The sequence below is a fragment of the Erithacus rubecula genome, assembly GCF_903797595.1.
Source record: "Erithacus rubecula genome assembly, chromosome: 12".
NCBI lineage: Eukaryota > Metazoa > Chordata > Aves > Passeriformes > Muscicapidae > Erithacus > Erithacus rubecula.
The window spans coordinates 10,660,173-10,683,594 of NC_136664.1; the positions used below are offsets into that span (position 1 = coordinate 10,660,173).

At 42.7% G+C, this 23,422-nt stretch overlaps 2 protein-coding genes across 5 annotated transcripts; one reads left to right on the plus strand and one right to left on the minus strand.

Moving 5' to 3' along the window:
• Positions 1-4,625: 4,625 nt before the first annotated feature.
• On the minus strand, positions 4,626-7,383 carry LOC306807057 (uncharacterized protein; the record flags this gene model as incomplete). Its single annotated transcript, XM_079316310.1, has 4 exons — positions 4,626-4,636; positions 6,418-7,084; positions 7,121-7,229; positions 7,349-7,383. The coding sequence occupies 4 exons, from the start codon at positions 7,381-7,383 to the stop codon at positions 4,626-4,628; spliced, it is 822 nt and encodes a 273-aa protein (XP_079172436.1).
• Positions 7,384-9,748: 2,365 nt separating this feature from the next.
• AKTIP (AKT interacting protein) lies at positions 9,749-23,422 on the plus strand. 4 transcript variants are annotated; one of them, XM_079316571.1, is made up of 10 exons: positions 9,749-9,994; positions 14,172-14,287; positions 15,529-15,734; positions 17,184-17,248; positions 17,331-17,431; positions 18,716-18,804; positions 18,876-18,974; positions 19,190-19,297; positions 19,862-19,922; positions 22,499-23,422. In XM_079316571.1, the coding sequence occupies exons 2-10, from the start codon at positions 14,246-14,248 to the stop codon at positions 22,604-22,606; spliced, it is 879 nt and encodes a 292-aa protein (XP_079172697.1). In that variant the 5' UTR covers positions 9,749-9,994; positions 14,172-14,245; the 3' UTR covers positions 22,607-23,422. The 4 variants fall into 4 exon arrangements, with proteins under 4 accessions (XP_079172697.1, XP_079172696.1, XP_079172699.1 ...); XM_079316570.1 differs by having other exon boundaries at positions 9,758-9,994; positions 22,496-23,422; XM_079316573.1 differs by having other exon boundaries at positions 9,898-9,990; positions 22,496-23,422.

The window sequence follows — 23,422 nt, forward strand, 5'->3', positions numbered from 1 at the left end:
AGTGGAGCTCAGTTGGGCTGTGTGCTCAGATCCCAGCCATGCCATGTGGGCTCTGGGTATCAGAACACTCCAGCCAGATGCCACAACATGCCTTGCCTAGGCTGCTTCTGCTTCACCAATGATCTTGCATTCCACAAAGCAGTACAGATTTATTCCAACTCAGGACTCTGATTATCCTTCCTAAATAGCAAAATGTTCAGCAATGAAATGGTAAAATCACCTGCAGACAGGTTATGAAGCTTGAGGTCTTGTGAAGGAGATCAAGTAGTGAACAGGTTGGTCTGACAGGTTTTAGCATCTCTCCATCTTTGGAGATATTGGAGCCACAGCTGGATGTGGTTCTGAGCAGTCTCCAGATGGCTCTGCTACTGAGCAGGAGGATTGGGCCAGACAATCTCCAGAGGACCATTCCAAACTCATCCTTTCTGCAGTTCAAGGAGGTGCCATATGTCTTTCAGGAGCTTTTTATATAAAGGGATAAGCATAGAAAATTATTTATTATCACTGTTTGTGAGAAAACAATTTTATACTAAGATCAAATCATTAATCTGCATTACTGTTCATAAAGAACTTTATTTTGCCTTAACATGTCTGTAGAGGGAGTTTTTTGTTTCTGGGGTTTAAGGATTTCTTTGTTTGTGGGGTTTTTTGGTTTTGTTTTTGTGGGATTTTGTTTTGTGTTGGGTATTTTTTGTTGTTTCTCTCTTTTTTTTTTTTTGGTGGGGTGAGGTAAAAAACGCACATCTACTTAGCTACTTTTAGTCCATACTACAGCCACAGAAAGCTTCAACAACATGCCCTAAAGATTGCCTTGGAAAAAAAAAAATCCTTATTTCAGATTAATCACAAAAATGCTCAGAGAGAAAGAAAGAAGAGTTTAATTTTCCTGTCTTCATGGTGGATTTTGAGAATTCCTAATCTCTAATATTAAAAATATCTTAATTTTAAATATGTTTATTTTGCCATGGTGGCTGATTTGGCTTCATAAATGTAATGAGTGTTAGGAAGAAATGTTGACTATTGTGTGGGTGTTGGTTTTCCCACATGGAATTTCAGCTGCTGTGTTGCTATTGTCTGGATGTTGGCTCGTGTTCTCCTTTCTGCTCACAAGCCATTGTATGTTCCTTTCCAAGAGCATCCTTGTGTGATTTACAGCAGGAAGTAGCAGCAGTTATAAAACAAAAATGTTGCCTGTATTTTTTGTAGAGATATTTTAGTTTCAGACAAATTAGCATATTGAATTATACATTGCAGTAGGAAAAATAATATTAGTTTATCTAAGAATGCAGTGCTTGGCTTGGTGTGCAACTGCCAGAATTACTTAAGAAATGTATTGATGTGTTTGAATTAACACTCTGTGCATTTACATACACAGACTTGTGAATACACAGACATACACACTGAGGCTGTCATAAATTAAAGAAAATTGGGAATTTCTGTCCAGAAATTATATTCTGTCAAATACTCAAACCACATGCCTGTGTTCAAAACTCTGGTGAGCAGGATTTCAGAAGGATTGAAAATAAAAATTAATTTATAATGACATAGTCTATAATTAAATAATGAAATATTAATTAAATTGTGACAGTAGTTCTTTGCTTGACTATTGAATAAGTTGCTTGACATTTTTCAGCAATATTCTTGGCTTTAAATTTGAACCAATATATAAAATAACACAGAAAACACTACACTAGGGAATGTTCTCTCTAGGATTTTCATAAAAGAGAGAAATCTAATATTATACCCTAGTATTAATTAACGTTAGATTTACTATCTGAAAGAAGGTATTTAAAATTCTGCAAAATGAGACGTTTATCTTTTTATAGTCTCTTTCTCATAATCTTCATTTTCCAAAGGCATTAAGGGACCTTATGTTTGCAAAGTGGAAATTATTAGAGATAATTAAGATGAAAGTTTTATTTGACAGAAGAATTCTCATGATGTTTGGAAAGACTCAGTTTAAATCTAATCTCAGTTCACACTGTTGCCTTTTAGAATGAAATGCTGTGTAATAAAACCACAAACAGCCAAGTCAGATTTCAAAACTGCAGAGAGATTACTTGTGTCCCTTAAAAAGGAAGAAAAATTATACCTCCCAACCTCTTGTGGATTTAGTAACTGACAAGTGTATAGAAGATAAGATCGAATTAAATTATTACTTTGAGGAAACAGATATAACTGAATGGGAGATAAAAAATTACACTTATTTACAAAGAAAAGGTTGCAGATAGCACAGAAAAGATACCAAAATTCCAGTGAAAAATCAACCACTTGAAACAGATGGGGACAGAGATGTTCTATTGAAAACTCCTTGTTTTGTCAAGCCAAGTTCTTATGCTTAGAGAAAATATCTCAACTTAAATCTTGCTGAAGTTAACAGGAGTTTTGTTGATTTTTAAAATTTGATCTGCAATGTCCCTAAAGCATTAATTTGTGACTAGTCAAACTGGCTGTGAATTGTCCAAACTGGGAGGCAGACTGAGGTTCCTCTATCCTGCTATGATACAGTAGAAGCCAACAGCAACCTCACTTGACTTCCAATTGCTTCCTACTGAGCAAATATTTGATTTTCCACCTACCAGTGTTCATTTTTCTGAGGTTCTTCAGCTATAACTGGGTAGGTAGATCTCGAGTCCACTTGCAATTTCAAGTTCTCTGAGTCAGTGTTCTTGCTCTCTCCTGCTCATTGAAGGGATCCATTTGCAGTGGATTACAGGGTTATTCTATTTTCCTGCATTACCCAGCTTGTGTACAGCTTGTGTTGCCTAAAAATTTGAGAACGAATCTGAGACATAGCCAGCTCCTATCTGCCTGTTTCCAGGGGAAGAATAACCCTAGCACATTGACACCTGCCCCAGGTGTGCAGCTGTGGGAAGATGCTCAGCTGCTGGTCTTTCTTTTTTCCCTGTGTGCTCAGTCTAGCTCCAGAAAGATGTAATGTAATAAATGTTTTCTTTATATGCAATTTTCCAAATATATACTATCTACTACACTGTTTAATTTGAGCCAGAAATGTATATACAGAATATAGAACTGGGAAAAAAAACCAAACAACTATGTTTGAGGGAGAAGGGTGTTTCTGAGTTTCCATTAATCTCTTTATGTTTGCCAACATAACTTCTCTGCTCCCAGTTATAAACTCTGAGTCAGTAGCATCAGCTACAGTTTCTGTTTGGAGAGATGGAAGGAAGAGAAAGTGTCTTTCTCACAAGCTTTTCCTGCATTGGAATACTGAGGTGACCAAGGTTAGATGCATGGGGGCAGCTGGAAATGGCGACTGGACCACCGAGGGCTGGCAGGGGTTGAAGTGTGGGCTGTGAGATGCTGCTCAGTGGCAACCTTTTATTTAAGCTCAACATCATCTCTGCTTGGAGCTTTATTAACTGAGCTACAACCCTTGGTAGCTGTTTGTAGCTGTTCCCTACTGAATGTGAAAACTTCCTTTGCATATTCACCCTCTCTCCCCAGTCTTTACTCTTCATATTCAGCTCTTTGATCAGTCATCTGCTAAGTTTCTTAAATATTCAGCTTTTTAAAATTACCAACCACTTACCTACCTGCTTAATATGTCACTTTACCAGGAAAGCAATAAGAAGATGAAAGGAGGAAAGTGACTGTTGTGTAGAAATATGGCTCAAGGTGTGAGTGGAGAAAAGAATAGTCCTACTTTATTATGTCTTATCATCTCTGAAATTATGTAGTTATTTCTCAGTCAACAAATTAACTGTGATTTTCCATCTGAAAATTATGAATTGGTTTTTGTCTGCCTTTCACTCATCATATCATACCATTACAACAAACGCTGGAGTTCATAATGATATTGTGGAAACTGCTGATCAAAGCTTGTTTACATGGACTGTGTTCACTGATTTGCCAAAGTTGTCTCATACAGATGCACTTTAATAACTATTCTCTACAAAACTGATTTTTCAAAAAGATTATTCATTTTGATTACTTTGTAATCTTAGTTACCCTTGAGAGTGTGGGATTACATACATTTTTGTTTAAAAGTTTCTTCTTTGTTATTATGATTCAAAATGTTCCATGAAAGGAATATATTGAGGGAAAAAAACCTCTTATTCACAAGGAAATATTAATTAGAGCTGTAAGTCTAGTTTGTCTGATTAATAGCTTACAAAACGTTTTCAATAAACAGCTGTGAAAATTCTAAAAGGAAGAATTTTAATTCACCAGTAGACATTCAAAGGTAGGAATTAAATATAGAGGCTTTTATCCTGACAATGTCTCTATTACAAATATGTTGTATGGGTACATAGTTTTAATATTAATTTTACATTTTAGGATTTACAAACAGGATTTGTATGATCTTGATAGCTAAGGAACATATTTTCAAAATGTGTAACTAACAAAGTGAGTGCATCTCACTCACCTATCTTTCCTGGGATGTTTTATCTAGAAGCAAGTAAGTAGAAAACCAGTACAATTGGGATCTAAGTCTTCCTTTGGGTTTTATCCTGACATTATAAGCCTCTAGTCAGAGTCAAGTGTTCAACTTCTTAAAAAATAGTGATAAATCAGTCTTTTCTCTCCTCATAATAGGAAATTACTTTCAAAATCATGCTGTGCAGAACCCAAATTCATCTTAGAACTGTAATTCTCACCATTCAAATAAGAGCTATTAGAAAAGCAAATACAAAGGAATAAAAGAGTACAGCAAGTCAGTTTTATACGTTTCATGGTTCTGAATTCTGCACAGTTGGACTCACAGGAACTGAGGTTTCTAGTGCATAAATTAAAGAATCTAAAATACATTCAGATTTAAATGTTTAATGTATTTTTTCCTGAGTGTAAGACACGTTGAAGAAAGTGTAGGTTGAAGGCTGTGATCTGATCTTTAATTAGTCATTGATAGGAGCTTCTGCTACTCAGGAACCATTAATACAGTCAATCTCTCATGTTGTGAAACACACTGACAGCCATGCAAATGCAGAAGTGTCTGAATATTATACACAAGTGTATGCTTTTTATATTAAGTGAGTCTAAGAAGACAGGAGGCTTTCTATGGGGAATAAATAAATTTAATATTTTGTCCTTGTTATAATAGTTTCCTGTTGACTGAGCAGAGACCAACAGTAGGTCCTGTGATTCTACCCTGAGAACTAAAGGACAAATTTTGATGATGCAGTTAGTGCTGTTCCATCTTAACTCATCCTCAGGGAAAACAGATATGCAATCAAAAGCATTTTTATATTGGTGCAGCTATAGCTGCATCCATTCTAGCAATTCCATTTTGATTAAAAAAAAAGAAAATAGGAAAAATAAATACATCATCTTGAATCAACACTACTAGTAGAAATAGTTTCCATCCTTATGCTTGTTTTTAAGAAAATAGAGAAATACACCATTATTAGGTGTACACTAAGAAGATGGGCTTGTGTTTGATTTGCTGTTAGTTTCCAATAGTGTTCCTAAAAAAATGAGCTTCTAATTAATGTTTTTGTTCTTACACTTTGTTAACCTGATTCCAAATCCAAACTGAGCAATGAGCCAAAGCAGCTGAACCCAGCACAGGCAGCAGGAATCTGGGCAGCATTTTCTGTCAAGCCATGAAGGCCTGACAGTGAATCCACATTTCAGGCAATGAGTTTCTGGAAATGCCTCTCTGGTCTGTTCCTGGCATTGCCATTGAAGGGGCAGAGCCATGCAATAGCTCCAGCCTTACCAGCATCTATTCCAAACAGTTTGTTTAATTATTGTTTGTACTACTGTCCTTCAGGATGAGGGCAGAACTGTGACCTGATGTCTTCCTCCCTACTGATAACTTGCACTGCTGTGCAGTGTGAACCACCTCCTTCCATCCACAGCTTCCTAGACACGTTTAAATTGAAAACACCCATTTTTAAATACTTTTTGTAGGTTTTCCAAGAAATTTTAGAGATCTGATAATTTCCCTCTCCTTGTTTACTGGAAGGATATGTCTTGCTATCAGCAATTATGCAAATAGAGACTAGTGTGAAGAAATTTAAAACAATCTCTTTATGAAACAACACACCATTTTTACCAAGGTAAAAAAGGAAAAGTGGGGGTTGAGCAGGAGCGCAGGTCCTTGTTCTGTCCTGCAGCACACGCTGTGTCCCTGCCACGGAGCTGTCCCTGTCTCTGTCCCTGTCCCTGCCCCTGCCCCTGTCCCTGTCCCTGTCTCTGTCCCTGTCCCTGTCCCTGTCCCTGCCCCTGTCCCTGCCCCTGTCCCTCTCCCTGTCCCTGTCCCTGCCCCTGTCCCTGTCCCTGTCCCTGTCCCTGTCCCTGTCCCTGTCCCTGCCACGGAGCTGTCCCTGCCCCTGTCCCTGTCCCTGTCCCTGCCCCTGTCCCTCTCCCTTTCCCTGTCCCTCTCCCTGTCCCTCTCCCTGTCCCTGCCCCTGTCCCTCTCCCTGTCCCTGTCCCTGCCCCTGTCCCTGCCCCTGTCCCTGTCCCTCTCCCTGTCCCTGCCCCTGTCCCTCTCCCTGTCCCTGCCCCTGTCCCTGTCCCTGTCCCTCTCCCTGTCCCTGTCCCTGTCCCTCTCCCTGTCCCTGTCCCTGTCCCTGTCCCTGTCCCTCTCCCTGTCCCTCTCCCTGTCCCTGCCCCTGTCCCTGCCCCTGTCCCTCTCCCTGTCCCTGCCCCTGTCCCTCTCCCTGTCCCTGTCCCTGTCCCTGTCCCTGTCCCTCTCCCTCTCCCTGTCCCTGTCCCTGTCCCTGCCCCTGTCCCTGTCCCTGTCCCTGTCCCTCTCCCTGTCCCTCTCCCTCTCCCTGTCCCTGTCCCTCTCCCTGTCCCTCTCCCTGTCCCTGTCCCCGTCCCTCTCCCTGTCCCTGTCCCTGTCCCTCTCCCTGTCCCTGTCCCTGCCCCTGCCCCTGTCCCTGTCCCTGTCCCTGTCCCTGTCCCTGTCCCTGTCCCTGTCCCTGTCCCTGCCCCTCTCCCTGTCCCTGTCCCTGTCCCTGTCCCTCTCCCTCTCCCTGTCCCTCTCCCCGTCCCTGCCCCTGTCCCTCTCCCTGTCCCTGTCCCTGTCCCTGTCCCTGTCCCTGTCCCTGTCCCTGTCCCTCTCCCCGTCCCTGCCCCTGTCCCTCTCCCTGTCCCTGTCCCTGTCCCTGTCCCTGTCCCTGTCCCTGTCCCTGCCCCTCTCCCTCTCCCTCTCCCTGTCCCTGTCCCTGTCCCTGTCCCTGCCCCTCTCCCTCTCCCTCTCCCTCTCCCTCTCCCTCTCCCTCTCCCTGCCCCTGTCCCTGTCCCTGTCCCTGTCCCTGTCCCTGCCCCTCTCCCTGCCCCTGTCCCTGTCCCTGTCCCTCTCCCTGTCCCTGCCCCTGTCCCTGTCCCTGTCCCTGTCCCTGTCCCTGCCCCTGTCCCTGTCCCTGTCACGCACTGCCCTGGCAGACTAGAGCAGCTGCAGGACACCATCTAGTGGTGCCGAGACCGAGATAATTACAGACTTACTTTATCTTTTCTCGTCTCTTTCTAGCTCAGATTTCTTCTCCAAACCACGGCCACCACAAGGGGAAATTCTGGTCCGTTCAGAAGTATCCAGTCTTCCCACACTGAACAATTAAGCATCACATTGACCATGCCTCAAACAATACAGCCATGGCACCTTTCCTCTTCCACTGAGGCACAGGAAGGTGCTTGGCAATTTTGGGGCTTGGGTTATGAGTATGTATGGGCTTGGGGTATAAATATAGGTATTGTGGAAAAATTCCTTACTGTATTTAGAATTCAGGGGGAAATAAAGTATCTAAAAGTAGGAAAAAGGGTTTTCTAAAAGGGGTATCTAGAGGGTATCTTTTGTAGACATGCATTAATCATGCAATGTTTGCTACAGGTAGCACCCATAGTGAAAGAAATCTTTCATGAGATAAATAATATACAAAAAGCATTCTAGGCCTGATTAATCTCTTAAACTGGTCAAAATACAAAGATTTATTAAGAAGAATTATTTCACATTTGGTATGAATAGGAAGGGAATCTAAAAAACATTTAAGAAAATTTATTAGACAAAGGCTTTTTTCTTGTCAGAATCTTATTCCTCTAGTTACAAAATAAGAAACTTGGGACTGTGGTGGGTTTGAAGAATTAACAATGTTGTGTTCAAAGTATTCCTCACAATCCTTTATACCAAGGTCAAAATGTTATTCCCATTGTAAAAACATCCTGAACATGTACAGTCAATACAAAAATGTTGTTCAAGCCACAGAATTTTGCAGGATAAGATCTAATGACATCTGCCTAAAGGGAAGTTGTGCAGCCCTTCAGTGGTGTGGGCAAAGAACTTTCATTTGAAACACTGAAGAGCAGGAAATTGCCAAAGGGTTTTAGAAACTTGAGACAGTGGTTTAGCCAGAATAATAACGTTATTAACTGAATGAAGACTTTAAAGTGGCATTTTGAGGACATGGGGATAGGAGAAGGTTACAATAATTGAGACAAAGCAATAACCTTAGCATGGTATTTTTGCTCATAGCTTAGGAACAAAAATAAATCCACCCTACATGCATTGATTTTTAAAATTCTCTGTAATCTTTATACTCAAGATAGAATGGATTTTGTTGTCACCTTCCAAACCTTGACAAATTACTTCAGTTTTGGTATAGCACTTTTGCAATTGTTCTAGTGGGCTCAAAAGAAGTCTAATTACAAATAAATACTAACTCCTGAGGCTTCTTCTTTTTCCCTCTTCTTCAACAGATTTTAGAGGTATATTTTGTATGTATATCTGTGTGTATGTACTAATATAAATTTACAGTGTGTGTGTATGTACCCGCTCAGCAATAGTATCAGAAGCTGGTAATTTTAATATAAAAAATAGGTTTTAAATGTGCCAGCAAGTGTACTCTTGTACAGTAAGAGCAGTGGGATCCTGGGGTGCTGTAGGAGGAGCATTGCCAGCAGGTCAGGGGGTGATCCTGCCCCTCTGCTCAGCCCTGCTGAGGCACATCTGGAGTGCTGGTCTAGCTCTGGGCTCCTCAGAGTCATGGAGCTGCTGGAGCAGGTCCATGCAGCAAAGAGGATCAAGGGGCTGGAGCATCTCTCACCGAACAGAGCGGCCAGAGGCTGGGGAGCCTCCCTCGCCGGGGATTCCAGTGTCTGCACACAGCCCTGTGCCTGGGATGGCCCTGCCTGAGCAGGGAGGCTGGACCAGATGATCCAACTTGTCACATTCTGTGAGAAAAATAAATCAACAAAACCACAAACAGTTGAAAATGTTTTTTAAATGTCCATTTTTAGTTGCGGGGGAGGAGTGACGAAAGTCCGTGACTGGTTACGTAACCTCTAGTAGGAGGTTGGAGTTCTTGGCTCATACAGGCAGCGTTAGCTCCAAATTTCGGAGAGGTTCAGTGGATGTCTCCGGGCACGCACACACGGTGTTCACCGAGTTGCAGCGCTGTGCCGCTGTGTCCGTGCCCTTCGCTGTCCGATGCGGGAACGCGTCCCCGCGGCTGTCGCGGCTGGCACCGCCACAGCTCCGCCTTTCCTGCCGCTCCCGGGCTCTCCCAGCCAGCCCGGCCGGCGCCACCGACCCTGCTCCCTCAGCAGCCGCGGGCAGGAGGCACCAGGCCCCGCCCTAGATCCCGCCCTAGGGCCGCCGGCCAATGGCGTGCGTCCCCGCGCGCACCGCTGGCCAATGAGAGCTGCTCATTTCTCTAAGCTCCACCCCCGGCGCGGCAAGCCAGCTGAGGGAATGACAGGTGCACCCGCGCGATCCCATTGGTCTGCCCGCCGCGGGACGGACAGGCCCTCAAACCAATCGCCATGCGCCGAGCGGGGAGGGGCTGTGACGAGCCCGGGGCGGCCCCCGCGCGTCAGGGCCCGTCCCGAGCTGTGAGTGGCGGCCGCGGCCGCGCCGCCCGCCCCGCGGGGCGGTCCCGGGAGCGGCGGGCGCCCATTGGCCGCGGGGGGCGGCCCGGATGTGCGGCCCGAGGGGCGGGCGGTAAATGGGGCTGTGCCGGGGCTAGCGGGAGCGGCGGCGGCAGCGGCGGGGCCTGGGCCGCGCGGCGGAGCGGCGGAGCCTCGGTGGGTAAGTGACAGGGGCCGCAGCGCCCGGCCCTGCCCGGGCTGAGCCTCCCGGGCGGAACGGCGGCGGTGGGCGCGGGGGTCCCGTCCCCGCGGCGCGGGAGGGCGGCGGGGCTGCCCTGTCGCTGAGGGGCTGCGCGGTGTCCGCGCCCGCGGGACCGTCTCCCGCCGCGGGAGGCGCCGGGCGGGCGCGGCCCGTTGTGCCCGTTGGGCCGCCCCGCGCGGGCGGCGGGAGGCACCGCGGGCTCGGGCAGCGCCGGGCGCGGGGCGGCTGCCAGCGGGGCCCGGCTGCCAGCGGGGCCCGGCCCGCTCGCTCCAGCGCTCCGTCCGTTGCTCCCCGCCCTGAGAACGGCTTCGCGCTGCGGCCTCGGTGGGGAGCACCGCGGGCCTCGCTCCGGCTTGGCAGGACTGCTCGTAACCTGCCGTGACCCCCGGCTGACAGCTCCCTCGGGAGCGCCCTGTGCCGGGGACTCGGCCGGCCAGCACCCCATGTCCCTTAGGCTGCTGTATCTAAGAGCCGGTCTCGTTGGGGTGGATTTCAGTTTCCTAGAGGACTGAACTCGTAGCAGCAGGTGTCGGTATGGAACGTGTAACCCGCCTGTGGAAGAAGCGTCGGCGAACAGGCTCGACTGGTCAGTGTTGCTGCTCGCCGCCGCCAGCGGCTCCCCTGCTGTCCGGCACATTAAGGTGTGGGTGAACGAGGGCCTTGGCTCCAAAGGAGGTCAAGAGGGGCTGTGCTGCGGAGAAATAAGTTCCAGCGTGAACTGACAGCTACGGTAGCTGGGCAAGCACGAAATACTGTGTGTGCAACTGTTCTCAGGTGCTCTGCTGAAGTAGCTCAGTTTGCTCTCAGATGTAGGAGTGGTTCCCTTTGATTTGTTGACGTTTCCAGAAAATCTTCAGAAGCGCTCTGTTCCAAGCTGATAAAGTTTTTTTCACATTGCTTTAGTGTGTTTGATCAAATAACTCTGTTGGTGATAACAGAAAAGTATGACATGTACTGCAACACTGGTTAAATGAGACTTTCTTTTAATGAGAATATCTAATGTAAGCAAGGAAAAGGTGCAGAAACAAAGAACTTAAATATTATGGTTTTGGTAGTGATAACTTTGTTTTTTTGGAGTCTTTTAGAGTGCTGATGAAGTATCAGATGACTTCACACTTGCTCTGACTGCTGGTGTGTATTACATACCTGGAGAATGTGACATTATGCCTGGCAGCAGGTGGCTTTTGGTCCCAATGTGGTGCTGTGGATAAGTTAAAAGGCCTTTCCATGAGGCAGTATTTGAAGTAATGTTTCTTCAGAAGTTTGTGTTTTGCATTTGTTTAGTTGGTGTTTTGCTAAAAGGAGAGCACTAGAGAGGAAGGGAGGAGGATAGCTCAGGAGGGTTGCTGTTACTTGCTATTCTTAAAGCAGAAGTCAGTAGAGTGTACTACTCAGTGGTATGTTATCAAGCCTCTTCTGGATAAGGTACTGTGAATGTTGATGGTGTGAAAGGAGAGAGAGGGAGATGATTTTGAATGTTTTTATTCCCTCTCCATAAAATGAGCAGAGAGTATTGGGTTATTTTGAGAAGCTGATGGCTTTAGTAATTATAGCACTGGAAGACGCCATAACAGTGAGTGCCTTGGGGTGACACTGAGCCTTGTGTAGGAATGAGTGCCTAAACTGCCTAGAAATTCCACTTAATGGTATCAGGACTTGGCTTTCCTTTGTCTGCTGCAGACATAGAGAGAAGTAGGATAGGCAGTCTAATGTAAATTTACTGTTACTTGGTTATTATTTTTAATACTGATTTTAATTGTTTCTGTGATTAATGATGGGTGGTAAATTGCAAAGTGAAGGTACTAGAGATCATAAGCATAAGTTGTGGATAAGTTTCCTTTAGAGCTAGGGTTTTCCATTTCCACACTGTGTGGGAGTGAATGTGCATAAACTCTTAAAACACCTTGAAAAGCTTCTTAAATGGCACTCCTCTGGGAAACTCGTACTCTGAGGTTCTGAGTTCTCCAATGTAAACAGTATTTTAACAGGTGTATGAGGCTGGAGGCAGTTTAATAATAAATCTAGGATGATACTATGTATGATTTATAACTGGTGAGCAACTGGATAAAAGAACTCTGTGTAAGACAACCTGTGAAAGTTATTCTTTAGCTTAACTAGAGCTAAAACACCATCTTATTTGCTCTTAATAGCATGCAAGTAGGCAAAGCTGGAAGTGTACTGAGATACATAGCTGCTTTCTGAAAAGTGGATCTGGTGACTGAGCTGCATCTAACATCAGTTAGCAAAGCTTCTAGAGAAGTTCCCTGTTTCTCTGGGAATAGGTTGGGCTGTTTTTTACCTACATGTGCTGTTCTTTGTCCTGCTGACTCCTTTTCTCCTATCTCTGGTTCCGGGATAATGCAGCTTGTATTACCTAGTCATAAAAAAATACCAGCCCTAAACAAACAAACTAATCCTGCCCCAATCCCATAATCACTCCAGATTCCAGCTAATTGTCTTCCAACCTGTACCTCAACTTGCAGCACCTTTCCCTCCTGTCAGAGCTGGAGCACTCAGGTGCTCTCTGTGCGTCAGTTCCTCCACCCCCGCCTTGCACCAGAGTTTCCCGAGGAAATGTCTCGTACCTTCCTGGCCCAGTGTCTTCCTGTCTTGCTTAGTCTGGCTGCTTTGATGGAAAAGGCCTGAGGTACACCCTCTGGCATGACTGCTTTCCAGACAAGAATGGGGAAAAGTGAAAACATCTTCTCCCTGCTCTCACAGGGCAGTAGCTGTGCTTTGGCTTTCTCTCTTCAGTGGTTCAATGATGTGAAACTCTGGCTGCTGAAGAGGAAAGAATACCTGGAGGAACCTGTTGTATATTAGAATGCTTGAGATTATTTTTGATGGGGAAATTAATTATTTTTCATCACTTTTCTGAAAGGTGCTTGCACTTTTTTTTTTGTATGTTTGGCTGCTGCATGGTAGTGGCAGGCCATGATTTGATATTGATGTTTCTTTTAAATATTTAGAATTGCTAGACTTTCTTGGGATAAAGTGTCTGGGGTTTTGTGTTGTTTTGTTTTTTTTTTTCTTTCAACAAGATTGGCATTTATTTTCATTTTAGGAAGATTTTGTTCATAATGTTTCCATTTTCTCTATAAAGTAATCAAACCAATGGTGAACAGATGCTGCATTCCTTACTGTGGTAAAAATGTAGTGTTGAAATAGAAACCTATGCCACTGGCTGTGTCTCTCTCATACCACATTGGCTTTCTTGATCCATGTTGTGCAACTTTCTACTAAAGAAACTGAGTAAAGTGCCTCAAAACCTTAGGTGATGGAGCCAAAAATGGGAGGATGGGACAAAGAAAGAAAGTAGGAGAACTGAAGAGAGGGGAAAAAAGTGGAGGCCATAGGCTGTGCCAGACAAGAGGTGCTGTGAATCAGAGTTCTTGAACAAACAATAGCAAGAACTTTAAAAAAACAGAGAGAGAGAAGAAAGCAAGGACATACAAGTAGATGACACTGAAACTCCAAATACTGCTGAAGTCCTTGTTATAGGGCTGCTGATCTAGAGAGCTTTAAGCCTTAGTGCTCATAATGGAGCCATTAATAAACCACAGAGAAACTTCTGTGTTCTATGGCTTTGTCTATTCCTGGTGGTGTTCCAATGCAGATGAAAACAAATGACACGTACAAACTCGGTGAAAGGATCATCTCTATCACCAGGAATGACAGAGAATTTCTCCAACTGGGACACTTCAGAAATGTGCAAAGTCAACAGTCTGTGAGGGACAGCACTTAGCATGGTCATAGTTCTGGTGCTGGACTAAAATGGGGAGGTGATAACTTTAATATTTTCACATGTAGAGGATCTTCCTAAGCTGTGCTGAGCCAAGCGATGGTCCTTTTTTTTTTTTTTTTCCTTCTCATTGGCAAAATCAACATGGAATGCAGAATATAATCTTTTTCTAGCAGAAAGAAGGCAGGTATTCACGTGCAAAAATAGACATGTTATTCTTCTGGAGCATATAATAGAGCTTTGGCATTTTTAACTGTTGGCAGCCTTATGGACATGAAGTTTTCTTCTGAAGTTACAGAAAGATAATGCTGACTGCAGTATTAGATTTGAATCACATTTATTTATTGAGTCCTATTTATCTGTTAAATGCATATTTATTCTCTGTGCTTTTAGGGTATCAATCTGAAGGGTCTGAGGACAATCTGACAACCCTAAAAAGTTCCATCCCTTTATTTGGAATCCACGTTATGAACCCTTTCTGGAGCATGTCTACAGGTTCTGTGCGCAAGGTATTTAATGAATGGATGCCAGAAAGTGTTGTCATGCTTGGGAGGGGTGGTAGCTGTGCTGGAAAAAACATCAGGTGATCTACAAATAGTGTTTTACTGTGCATTTATCCCAAGGGTTGTGATCACCTCCAGTAAAAGTGTAAACTAGCTTTGAGCTGTGTTAACTGGGCTGTGCTTATGCATAGAGTCTATTCCAGAATTTTTTTACTTTTTTTATCTGAAGCATCTTTAAATAAGAAATGTGAAACAAAATTGTTCAAGTGGTGGAAACACTTTTTTTTCTTAGGACGTTTTAGTGTCTTATATAAAGATTAGCCATAGCACATGCAGTGAGCTTGGACAAAACTGTGCCTCCATCATGTTGCTACTTGAGGTTGTAGGAGTAATAAAAGCATGGGAGTTCTAGGGTTAATCACTTCCCTGGTGTTCAGTACTGGGCAAATTATGTAACTTTGATCACGAGGTGTTGTTATATTAGTCCAGGTCTTGGGCTCTTGAAAACACCGTAGCTTAAACCCTGCCTTTAGTCACCACACTTAGCCTAAGCCCAAGTCTGTAGCCTGCATGTTTGTCTTGGCAATCTATAGAATGTTTTTGGGTTCTGTGACTAGTTCAATCTTGGCAGTGTTGTTTTTTTGGTTTTTTTTTCTTCCAAGTAATAGCAGCAAAGGCATGAAAAGGTTCCTATAGTAAACTATTTAAACTTGATACACCTGCCAAGTAGTGATTCTTTGCCTGGGAGTGAGCTATAAGATCAGTTCCAAGTGGATTGTTGATGTCTTAAGTGCAGGCAGAAAGTGAAATACATAAAACTTTGTTTTTTCCATCTCAGTTTTACTACACTACTTTTAAAGAGTCTTTGAAGTCTACAGTGTAAGCATGCTTGTCAGTAGAAATGATTTATCTTGATGCACTGTGTGCTAGAAATAGATTGACTTGCAAGCTGATGTTGTATACTGTCTGGTTTCAGGTTCTAAATAAATATAAGCCTCCTTAAGCATTTGTCCTAATCTGCAGATTTCCTATGCAGCATTGAATACTTTAAAAAAAAAAAATAAAAAAATGCAAAGGGGCACCCTTCCAAGGCCTTCCTCAAGCAATAGATCTTCAAACCCAAAATATGTTTCATTGGCCTAACTTGTAATTACCATAATTTGGTTTAAACCTGTGTTAAAATATGTTCATATGTTAAATGTGTCTGAAATATGGCCTGTGATCTCATTGTTCTCCTTTGATTTTAGAGATCTGACACTGAAGAGAAGACATTGAGTGGAGAGCTTCGAACCAGTCCCCTTCGAGCCTCTGCAAAGAAACAGTTGCCTTCTATCCCAAAGAATGCTGTGCCAATAACCAAGCCTGCTTCACCTGCCAGCTCCTCCCAGTCCACCAATGGAACACATGCTTCTTATGGGCCTTTTTATTTGGAGTACTCACTACTTGCAGAATTGTAGGTTTTCACTTTTTTCATCTCTCTGAGGTCACTGGCTTATTTTCCATGGGGAACAAACCCCTCCTAGTTCTTGCATGGTGTCTCTTACAGTCCTTGAGGGCAGTAAAATATTGTCTACAGAGTTCCTTTTCTGGAGCAGCAGTCTTGATCTCTGAATTATTATGATTCTTGATCTTCAAGTAAACACATTAGTGTTTACTACTTAAACTGACCAGTTATGCTATTGGTTTTTTGGTCAGAAATACCAAATATTTGAAACAAATATTGAAATAGAAGCCAGCAGATGTTGAGGGGGAAGATGCTTATGAATATATGGTGCTATCTAATGGAGTTAGGATGTGGGAGCTTCCTTCAGCTGTCACATGAAACAAGTGAACACTGCCTGATACAGTTGATCAAGTGGATGTTGGGATATCTGTATTCATTTCTGTGATATTTAACGTGAAACTCCTGAAGGAGGAGTTGCATTTTACCCAATCTACTGATTTATAAGCTGCTGTGGGAGCATAAAAATCTGTCCTCAAAACTTTCTGGTTATATAACTGGTTAGTGCTACAAAGCTGAAGAGACTTCCTCTGTAATAGACATACTGGATTCCCAAGTATGTTGTGCCTTTTGGAATGAAATCCCTGGAGTCCTTATGCAACACTGAGTTAGTTCTTGTATTTAACTATTAAAATGAAAGTGAGAACTCTCAGAACACTTATCTCTTTTTCAAGGAATTGACCCTTTTTAATTCAAGAAAGATGTTTTTCTTCTGAAGAAATATTTTGGTACTATAATGCAAATTCATTATTGGGAAAATAATAACAAATACTAGGGAAATAGTTAGCAGAGAACTGTGTTAATGTTTTATGATGGTTGTTTATTTGTGCAGACATATAGTGTTCAGTTTAATGGACCTATATGCCTGGTAACTGGAAAACTTGTGAAGTTAATAATTTGGTTTTTTGTTTGTTTTGGCCATTGCCAGTGTAATTTCAGTTTGATCTGCAGCATAGTGTCATCTAAAAATGAAAAATTGCTTGTTTAAAATTGAGGTTGAAGTTTGGTCACATTTCTGCAGCAACTACAATTCACTGTGAATCTGTGTTGAAATTTACTTAATTGAATTTTGTTTTTCTTTCTTTCTTTGGGGATTTAGTAGACAGTTGTAAATTTCTTTACTGACATATGTTAAATGCTTCTAGTGAGGGAAGTGTTTTTCTGCTTCTGTACTTAGTTTTATCAAGAGGGATAGTGTTCTGTGCTAATAAGTCTTTAAGTGGAGTGGTGCAAAAAGCAGGAGGGAAAGAGTGTGATTTCACTATATTTGTCACCTTCTTCTGTGAGCAGCCCTAGGAATTGGGAGTGATTTTGTGGAAGAAGGGCCTGCTGGGCTGTGGGTGGTACATTCTGGGTTTGCTGTGTCTGTGGTGGAGCTCTGAATGCTGACTCTGATTGCAGCACCTTGGTGGTGAAGCAGAAGTTGCCAGGTGTCTACGTGCAGCCCTCGTACCGATCAGCTTTAAGTAAGTTTAAACTTAACTTTGAATTGTTTTATACATGTGCATTTTTTAATTTGTTCACTCAAGCAAACTTTTTCACTTGCAGTGTGGTTTGGTGTAATATTCATAAGACATGGGCTCTACCAGGATGGTGTGTTTAAATTCACTGTCTATATTCCTGATAATTACCCGGATGGAGACTGCCCGGTGAGTGGTTGTCTTTGCTTTTTTTTTTTTTTTTTTGGTGGTATAAGTATGGCTTTTTGTTAAAGCTGATACACCAATTAGCTTCCCTTCTCCTTGAACTCATTTTTGTTCACTTGACTGGGCTCATTTGCCATGTCTTGTACACATTTGCAAACCACTCTGGAGGAATTGCATTACTCTGATTACTGAGACTGGTGTGGAGTGAACTTCCTGAGGTCAGATGCATTAGGGGGTTAAGTAATTCACCAGTTCTTTCCCTCCACTCTTGATTTGCTACTTCCTCAGCAGGAACTTAAAATTTAAGCCCTTAATGAGGTTTCAGAATTCTGAGTAGTGATGTCTGGATTTTACATTCCATTATATTTGTGCTGTGCTTGCTGTAATACTGTATTTCTTGATTATCTCTTTGAAATTATATTGAAACTAAAAATTTGAGGAGAACATGGTGAAGCAAAGGGGGAAGGAGATAGAAATTTTTCACTGAAGAGAAAAAGCAGAGATGGAAGATAACACCACACTACCTAAGTTATTAGACCAATTTTGAAATAAAAATAAAAAAATACTTTGTGGCAGTCAGACTTTTCAAAGCAACTTACCTTCATGGCCACACTTCTTGAGAGGAAGATTTGAGGGCAGGTGCACACAGCTGCTATATTGGGTAGCTGCCTGCTTGGTGTCAAGTTTTATGTAAAACTATCATCTTTAAAAGAGCAGAACTAGTAGGAAACAGTGTCTATTAAAGGTTAGACTTTAGTATCTCCCATCCAGACAACATCTTTTTGCTAGAAGAGAACCTTTAGAACCTTTCTCATTAAACTCGGTATTCTTTAGGAAGAATGTGTGAATTCTGGAAGCAGTGAGCTGTACAGAGCTGAAGACACCATGGTGTCACAGTGCAGTTTACTTAAAAGTGTGTAGGATAAAAAAGTATTGATTGTAGCTCTAGTATGTAAAAAGCTTTCAGTCACAAATAGCTAAACCAGAAAAACTCCTTTAATCTGTTCTTATCTGATATTATTACCTGTGTTGGCACTGGTGCCTGTGCAGTTAACTGGATTAGTTTCCTGATCTGGAGATAGCATGTGAGAAAGGACAAGACCCTGCATGTTACACAGATGTGTTGGGTTACAGTTTCAGTGGTGGAAATCACTTGTGGCTGCTTTTTTTTAATACAGTAACAATTCCTTATATTTGGAGGTTTTATTTGGCTGACCTTCACCCTGTGGTGTTTGCATTAGGATTAAAGTTATTGTAACAATTTTTTTTTTTTTTTTCTAAATGCAGCGCTTGGTTTTTGACCTGCCTGTCTTCCATCCACTAGTGGACCCTTTATCTGGTGAACTGGATGTAAAAAGGGCATTTGCAAAGTGGAGGTTAGTGCTGACAAATTGATGGGCAGTTTGAGAAGTTTGTTCCTTTCTTCATTGTGCTTTGTTCTTTTTAGGAGAAACCATAATCACATATGGCAAGTGTTAATGTATGCTCGAAGAGTCTTCTACAAGATTGATACAACCAGTCCTCTGAACCCTGAGGCTGCAGTGCTGTGAGTATCCCCCATGTGTATGGGCCTGACCTCTGAAGAGTTTTTGCCATAGACTTGCAGAAACATGATGTTTGTAAAATTCTATGCACTTGTGGTCTCTGCCTCCAGACTTGCTTGTGTTAGGAACACAAAGTTGGGTTTTGCCAAGTCTGTGCTTCTAGAGCAAACTTGTGGCTCCTTGCAATTGCTTAACACTACTTACTTCTGTCTTGCAGGTATGAAAAGGATGTTCAGCTGTTCAAAAGTAAAGTGGTAGACAGTGTCAAACTGTGCAGCAGTCATTTATTTGATCAGCCCAAAATAGAGGACCCCTATGCAATCATGTGAGTACTCTGAGCAAATTCACCCTGTCATAAATGTTTTGAGAGTAAGTTTTGGTATAGTTTCTGATGGCAGCCTTTCTCTGTCAGGCTGACCTGCTTTTGTTTTAGAAAAAATCTCTAAATAATAACCTCCCAAACAAACCTCAGAACAAACAAAAGGCCTGAAGCACTCACCTCCCATATTATTTAATGGGCACAAATGCCCATGAATTAATATTGCTTTCTGGCTTTCCTGAGCTCAGTTTGCATGACTGTAGCTTTGGTCAGAGTTCAAAATCCTTCTAAAGCTTGCCTGCATTAGGAATGGAGCAGTCAGCTTTGTGGTGAATATGAGTGTTTTTTCATGTCACATCTGCTGAATTTCCAGTTCTCAGAAATGAAAACATAAACGTTTATTGTTGAAAAGATCCATGATAATATGAATTTAGTTCTTAACTGTATGTTTTAACATCACTTAAAATCTACTTAATTCAACAAACAAAAGAAAAATCACTGCCTTCTGCTCTCTCTTGTACTGTAGTTTGCAAAAATGCCAAGTAAGAATTAACTATACTTTTTTCATAGTTTTTCTCCATGGAATCCAGCTATACATGATGAAGCTAGAGAGAAGATGTTGACTCAGAAGGTATGTGCAAAGTTCACGTTCTCACTCGAGGAAGGGTTTATTGCCTGATACAGGAAGAAAGATTCCCTGTGTACTAGAAACCTTTTCCCACCCCTCTCTTGGCTCAGCAGTTCTGCTGGAACTGCTGTGGTCTCCTAACGAAGTGGTTACATCACTGCTCTAACTTCAGTGTGTTGAGCAATTAGTCACTTAGAAAGCTTTGTTAGCACAACTCTTGGCAACAGTTGCTGTTTATGGATGGAAGGGATGAAGAGATTCACTGGCAGCCTGTTAGGTTGTCCTGCACTTGTCATGACTGTTACCATTTCTGCACTACCTGACAGCCCCCAGCCTCTTTGTTCTCTTCTGTTGAGAGATCTTTCATTACTGAATCAAACTTCAGCACTTTCTTCTCCTTGCAAAGTTTCTGAAGCAGCATGAGCACAGTCCCTTGCTCACATCTCTAAAGCTGCTGATTTCTGATGAGACACCAGCTCACCTTCCATCACAGAGTGCTCTCTGCTGACAGAGCTGGAAGTGTTGGCTCATAGAGCTTTCACCTGATGGGTGATGGGATGTGATTTGGGATTCAGAGTGTTCGTGTTTTGTTTTGTTTTTTTAATTACTGCTTTGCACTTGACAAGAGCTGGCACACAGCAATTCTGAGTCTGTGTGAGTGGCCTGACAAGTCAATCCACTTGGAGTACAAAGGGATTCTGAAACAGTGGCTGCTGTCATAGCTGGACTGGCAAGGAAATACACTCTGAATGTTTTGGTTGCTGACTTGGCCTAAAGCTGTGTTATGGTTTGCTGGGGTTTTGTGTAATGAAAAATCATCTTTTTGTCAGTTTGAGCTTGCCTTCCTCACTGCAAGCTTTACCTCGTGTTCTTGCATGTCTTCTGGCATGAATGAGGTTTTTAAATTTATCTTAATGCAATACACTGCCTGAGCTCAGTGTGGCAGTGTTCCCAACTGCCAGAGTCACATTAGAGCCTTAGAACACACAGAAAAATATTTTGGCCAGATTGACCTCTTGATGTTCTTACAAAATTTAAGAAATAGTTTCAGTAATTCTTTTTTCTTATCCCTTTCTCCTTCATTCTTCACCTCCTTCTTATCCTTTAAATCAGGGAGAAATAATAGATCAGAGTGCATGAAATGGGTCTTAGTTTGTCTCAGAGACTGATAGCTAAGAGTGACCTTTTGTCCTGTTTTCTTTGGAGATGCCTGTTGGTTTCTTTTTAGGTGGAAACAAACATCTTCAGTAACATTGCATGCATGGTGTTTAGTTGCTCCAGTTGTTTGTTGATAGGAAAAGCCTGTCTTCTGTGCTGTAGGAGATGTGTCCCAAAATGTCAGTGTAGCTGAGAACATTCCCTGTAAAAACAAGTTCCCAAATCTTCCTGCAGGCCTGGATGCTTGTTTATTACCCCTGAATTCCTTGTAAACAGCTAGGCCATTCAGGAAGGACAGTTATGTCCCAGTTCCCTGCTGAGCCCTTGGCTTTTCCAAGGTGTGGTTCCTTTCTGCAGTGTGGGAGAGGCAGCTGCCAGGCTCAGGCTTAATTCACCCCTCTTATTTTCTGTTGTCCAGTGTGTTATGGCAGGTCTGTCACGCATTGTTATCTGTCACACTGTCACTTCTGTCACTCCCCATGCATGAAGCATGGGAAGGGGCAGAAGTGCAGCTTCTCTTTTCTTGCCTTAATTTACCTTGTCAAGCAAGACTTTCCATGTTGCAAACAAGTGTGCTTGGTCATTTATCAATTTTTAGAGCTCAGCATGCCATTCCAGGTTTGACATAGCTGTTGTACACTTCCTGGTATTAAAATCACCCTGCAAACTCTTCTGCTGCTTTGACCAGCCCAGAGTAGATGTCTAACTCACTATCTCTAGCTACTTTGAATGTTTGGATCTACAGATGCCCCAAGTTGTATCTTTAACTTTAATTTGAAGCCTTTTTTTTTTTTTTTTTTTATTAATTGCAATAGTTACTTCAAAATGTCAAAATGTTAGTTGCACTGTTGAATGGTTACCATTCAGGCATTTAACTGTGACAAATGCTCAGGGGAGGAAAGGACAGGTCCATCCTTGGAAAGCATTAGCAAACTCCCATGTTTAGCAAAGGCATTAATTGTGTCTTTGGCACATTAATTTGGGTTCCCAACCACCTGTGGTGTGCAGTGCTCCTCCCCAGCATGCCCAGTATAGCCAACCAGAGCTACAGGGGCAGTGCTGGGGAGGGTTTGGAGTGACACTTCTCTCTGTAGAACCAAGAAATGTAGTGAAGAGCAGTGCAGTGATGCTGGGCTGGGTCCTCCAAGCAAAAGGAGTATCCTTGAGTCTTTATGGTGGGATAGGGGCAGCTGTACCCCAGTTAAGTCCTTAAAATTCCTGTATTGTCAGGGTCGTTCTGCAGATGCCACACACATTCCCAGAAATTAAGCCCATGGCCATCTTGCTGTTCCTCTTTGAGGAGAGGAAATGGTGCAGACCTCTTTTGTTCTTGTATTTGCTAAAAGTAAAATGGATGGAGGGGGATTTGAGAGGGTTTGGGTGTCTAAAAATTGTAACCTGAACTTTGTTCTCCCCAGAAGAAGCCAGAAGATCAGCACTGCAAAAGCATGCACGTCTCTGGGCTGTCGTGGGTGAAGCCTGGCTCAGTGCAGCCCTTCAGCAAAGAAGAGAAGACAATGCCCACTTAGCTGTCCTGAACACTGGTGCACAAAACACTTTCTGGGGGTGGAGGGAATGTAACGGAGGGAGAAACAGCAAAGCAGCAGTTTCCTTCTTGACTACGGATTAGTAAAACCTAAATGGTAGCAGTGACTCCAGTAAACCTGTTCAATGGATTACTGACTCTTAATGTTTTACATATGCATTAGGTTTTGAAGGCTTGCCTGGAGTTTGGAAGTCTCTCTTGAACACTACAGTACTTCTACCTGAAGACTGTCTAGGGTGGGTAATTCCTCAGGGCTCTGAAATGCCTGGAGGTTTTGGGTTGGTTTTTAAGCTTTTATTTTTTTCCCTCCAGGAATAGCAATTTTTTAAGAAGAATCTTAAATCACTGGCGGAAATATTAGTATTGGAAATACGATGCCAGAGTTAAGCTGTGTTCATGTAAACTAATATAGCAGAGTTAAACACTATATTTAATGGTTTTAAATACTTTTGGTTTCTATTGTAAATATGCTAGGATTTGAAATTGTAAATAGACGGTTCATTGACTCCATTTAGCACTTTCCAGAAGCAAAGCTGGGGATGATGTATGATGTATTATTGATTTGTAAATGGATACTGTCACTAAAGCGCACACTAGTCTGACAGGGTGAAATTGGAATGTCAGGCTTGTTAGACTTTTTAGTACAAAAACACTAAAATCAAAGCTTTTAATGGTGGTCTCTTGAGCTAATAAAATCTTAGAGGGTTTTAGATTCCCTAGGTGTCTAGGGGATTTCTTAGGATAGCTTGACTTATGTGTGTTAATAGTGACATCTTAAAATAAAAAGAAACCATGCTCT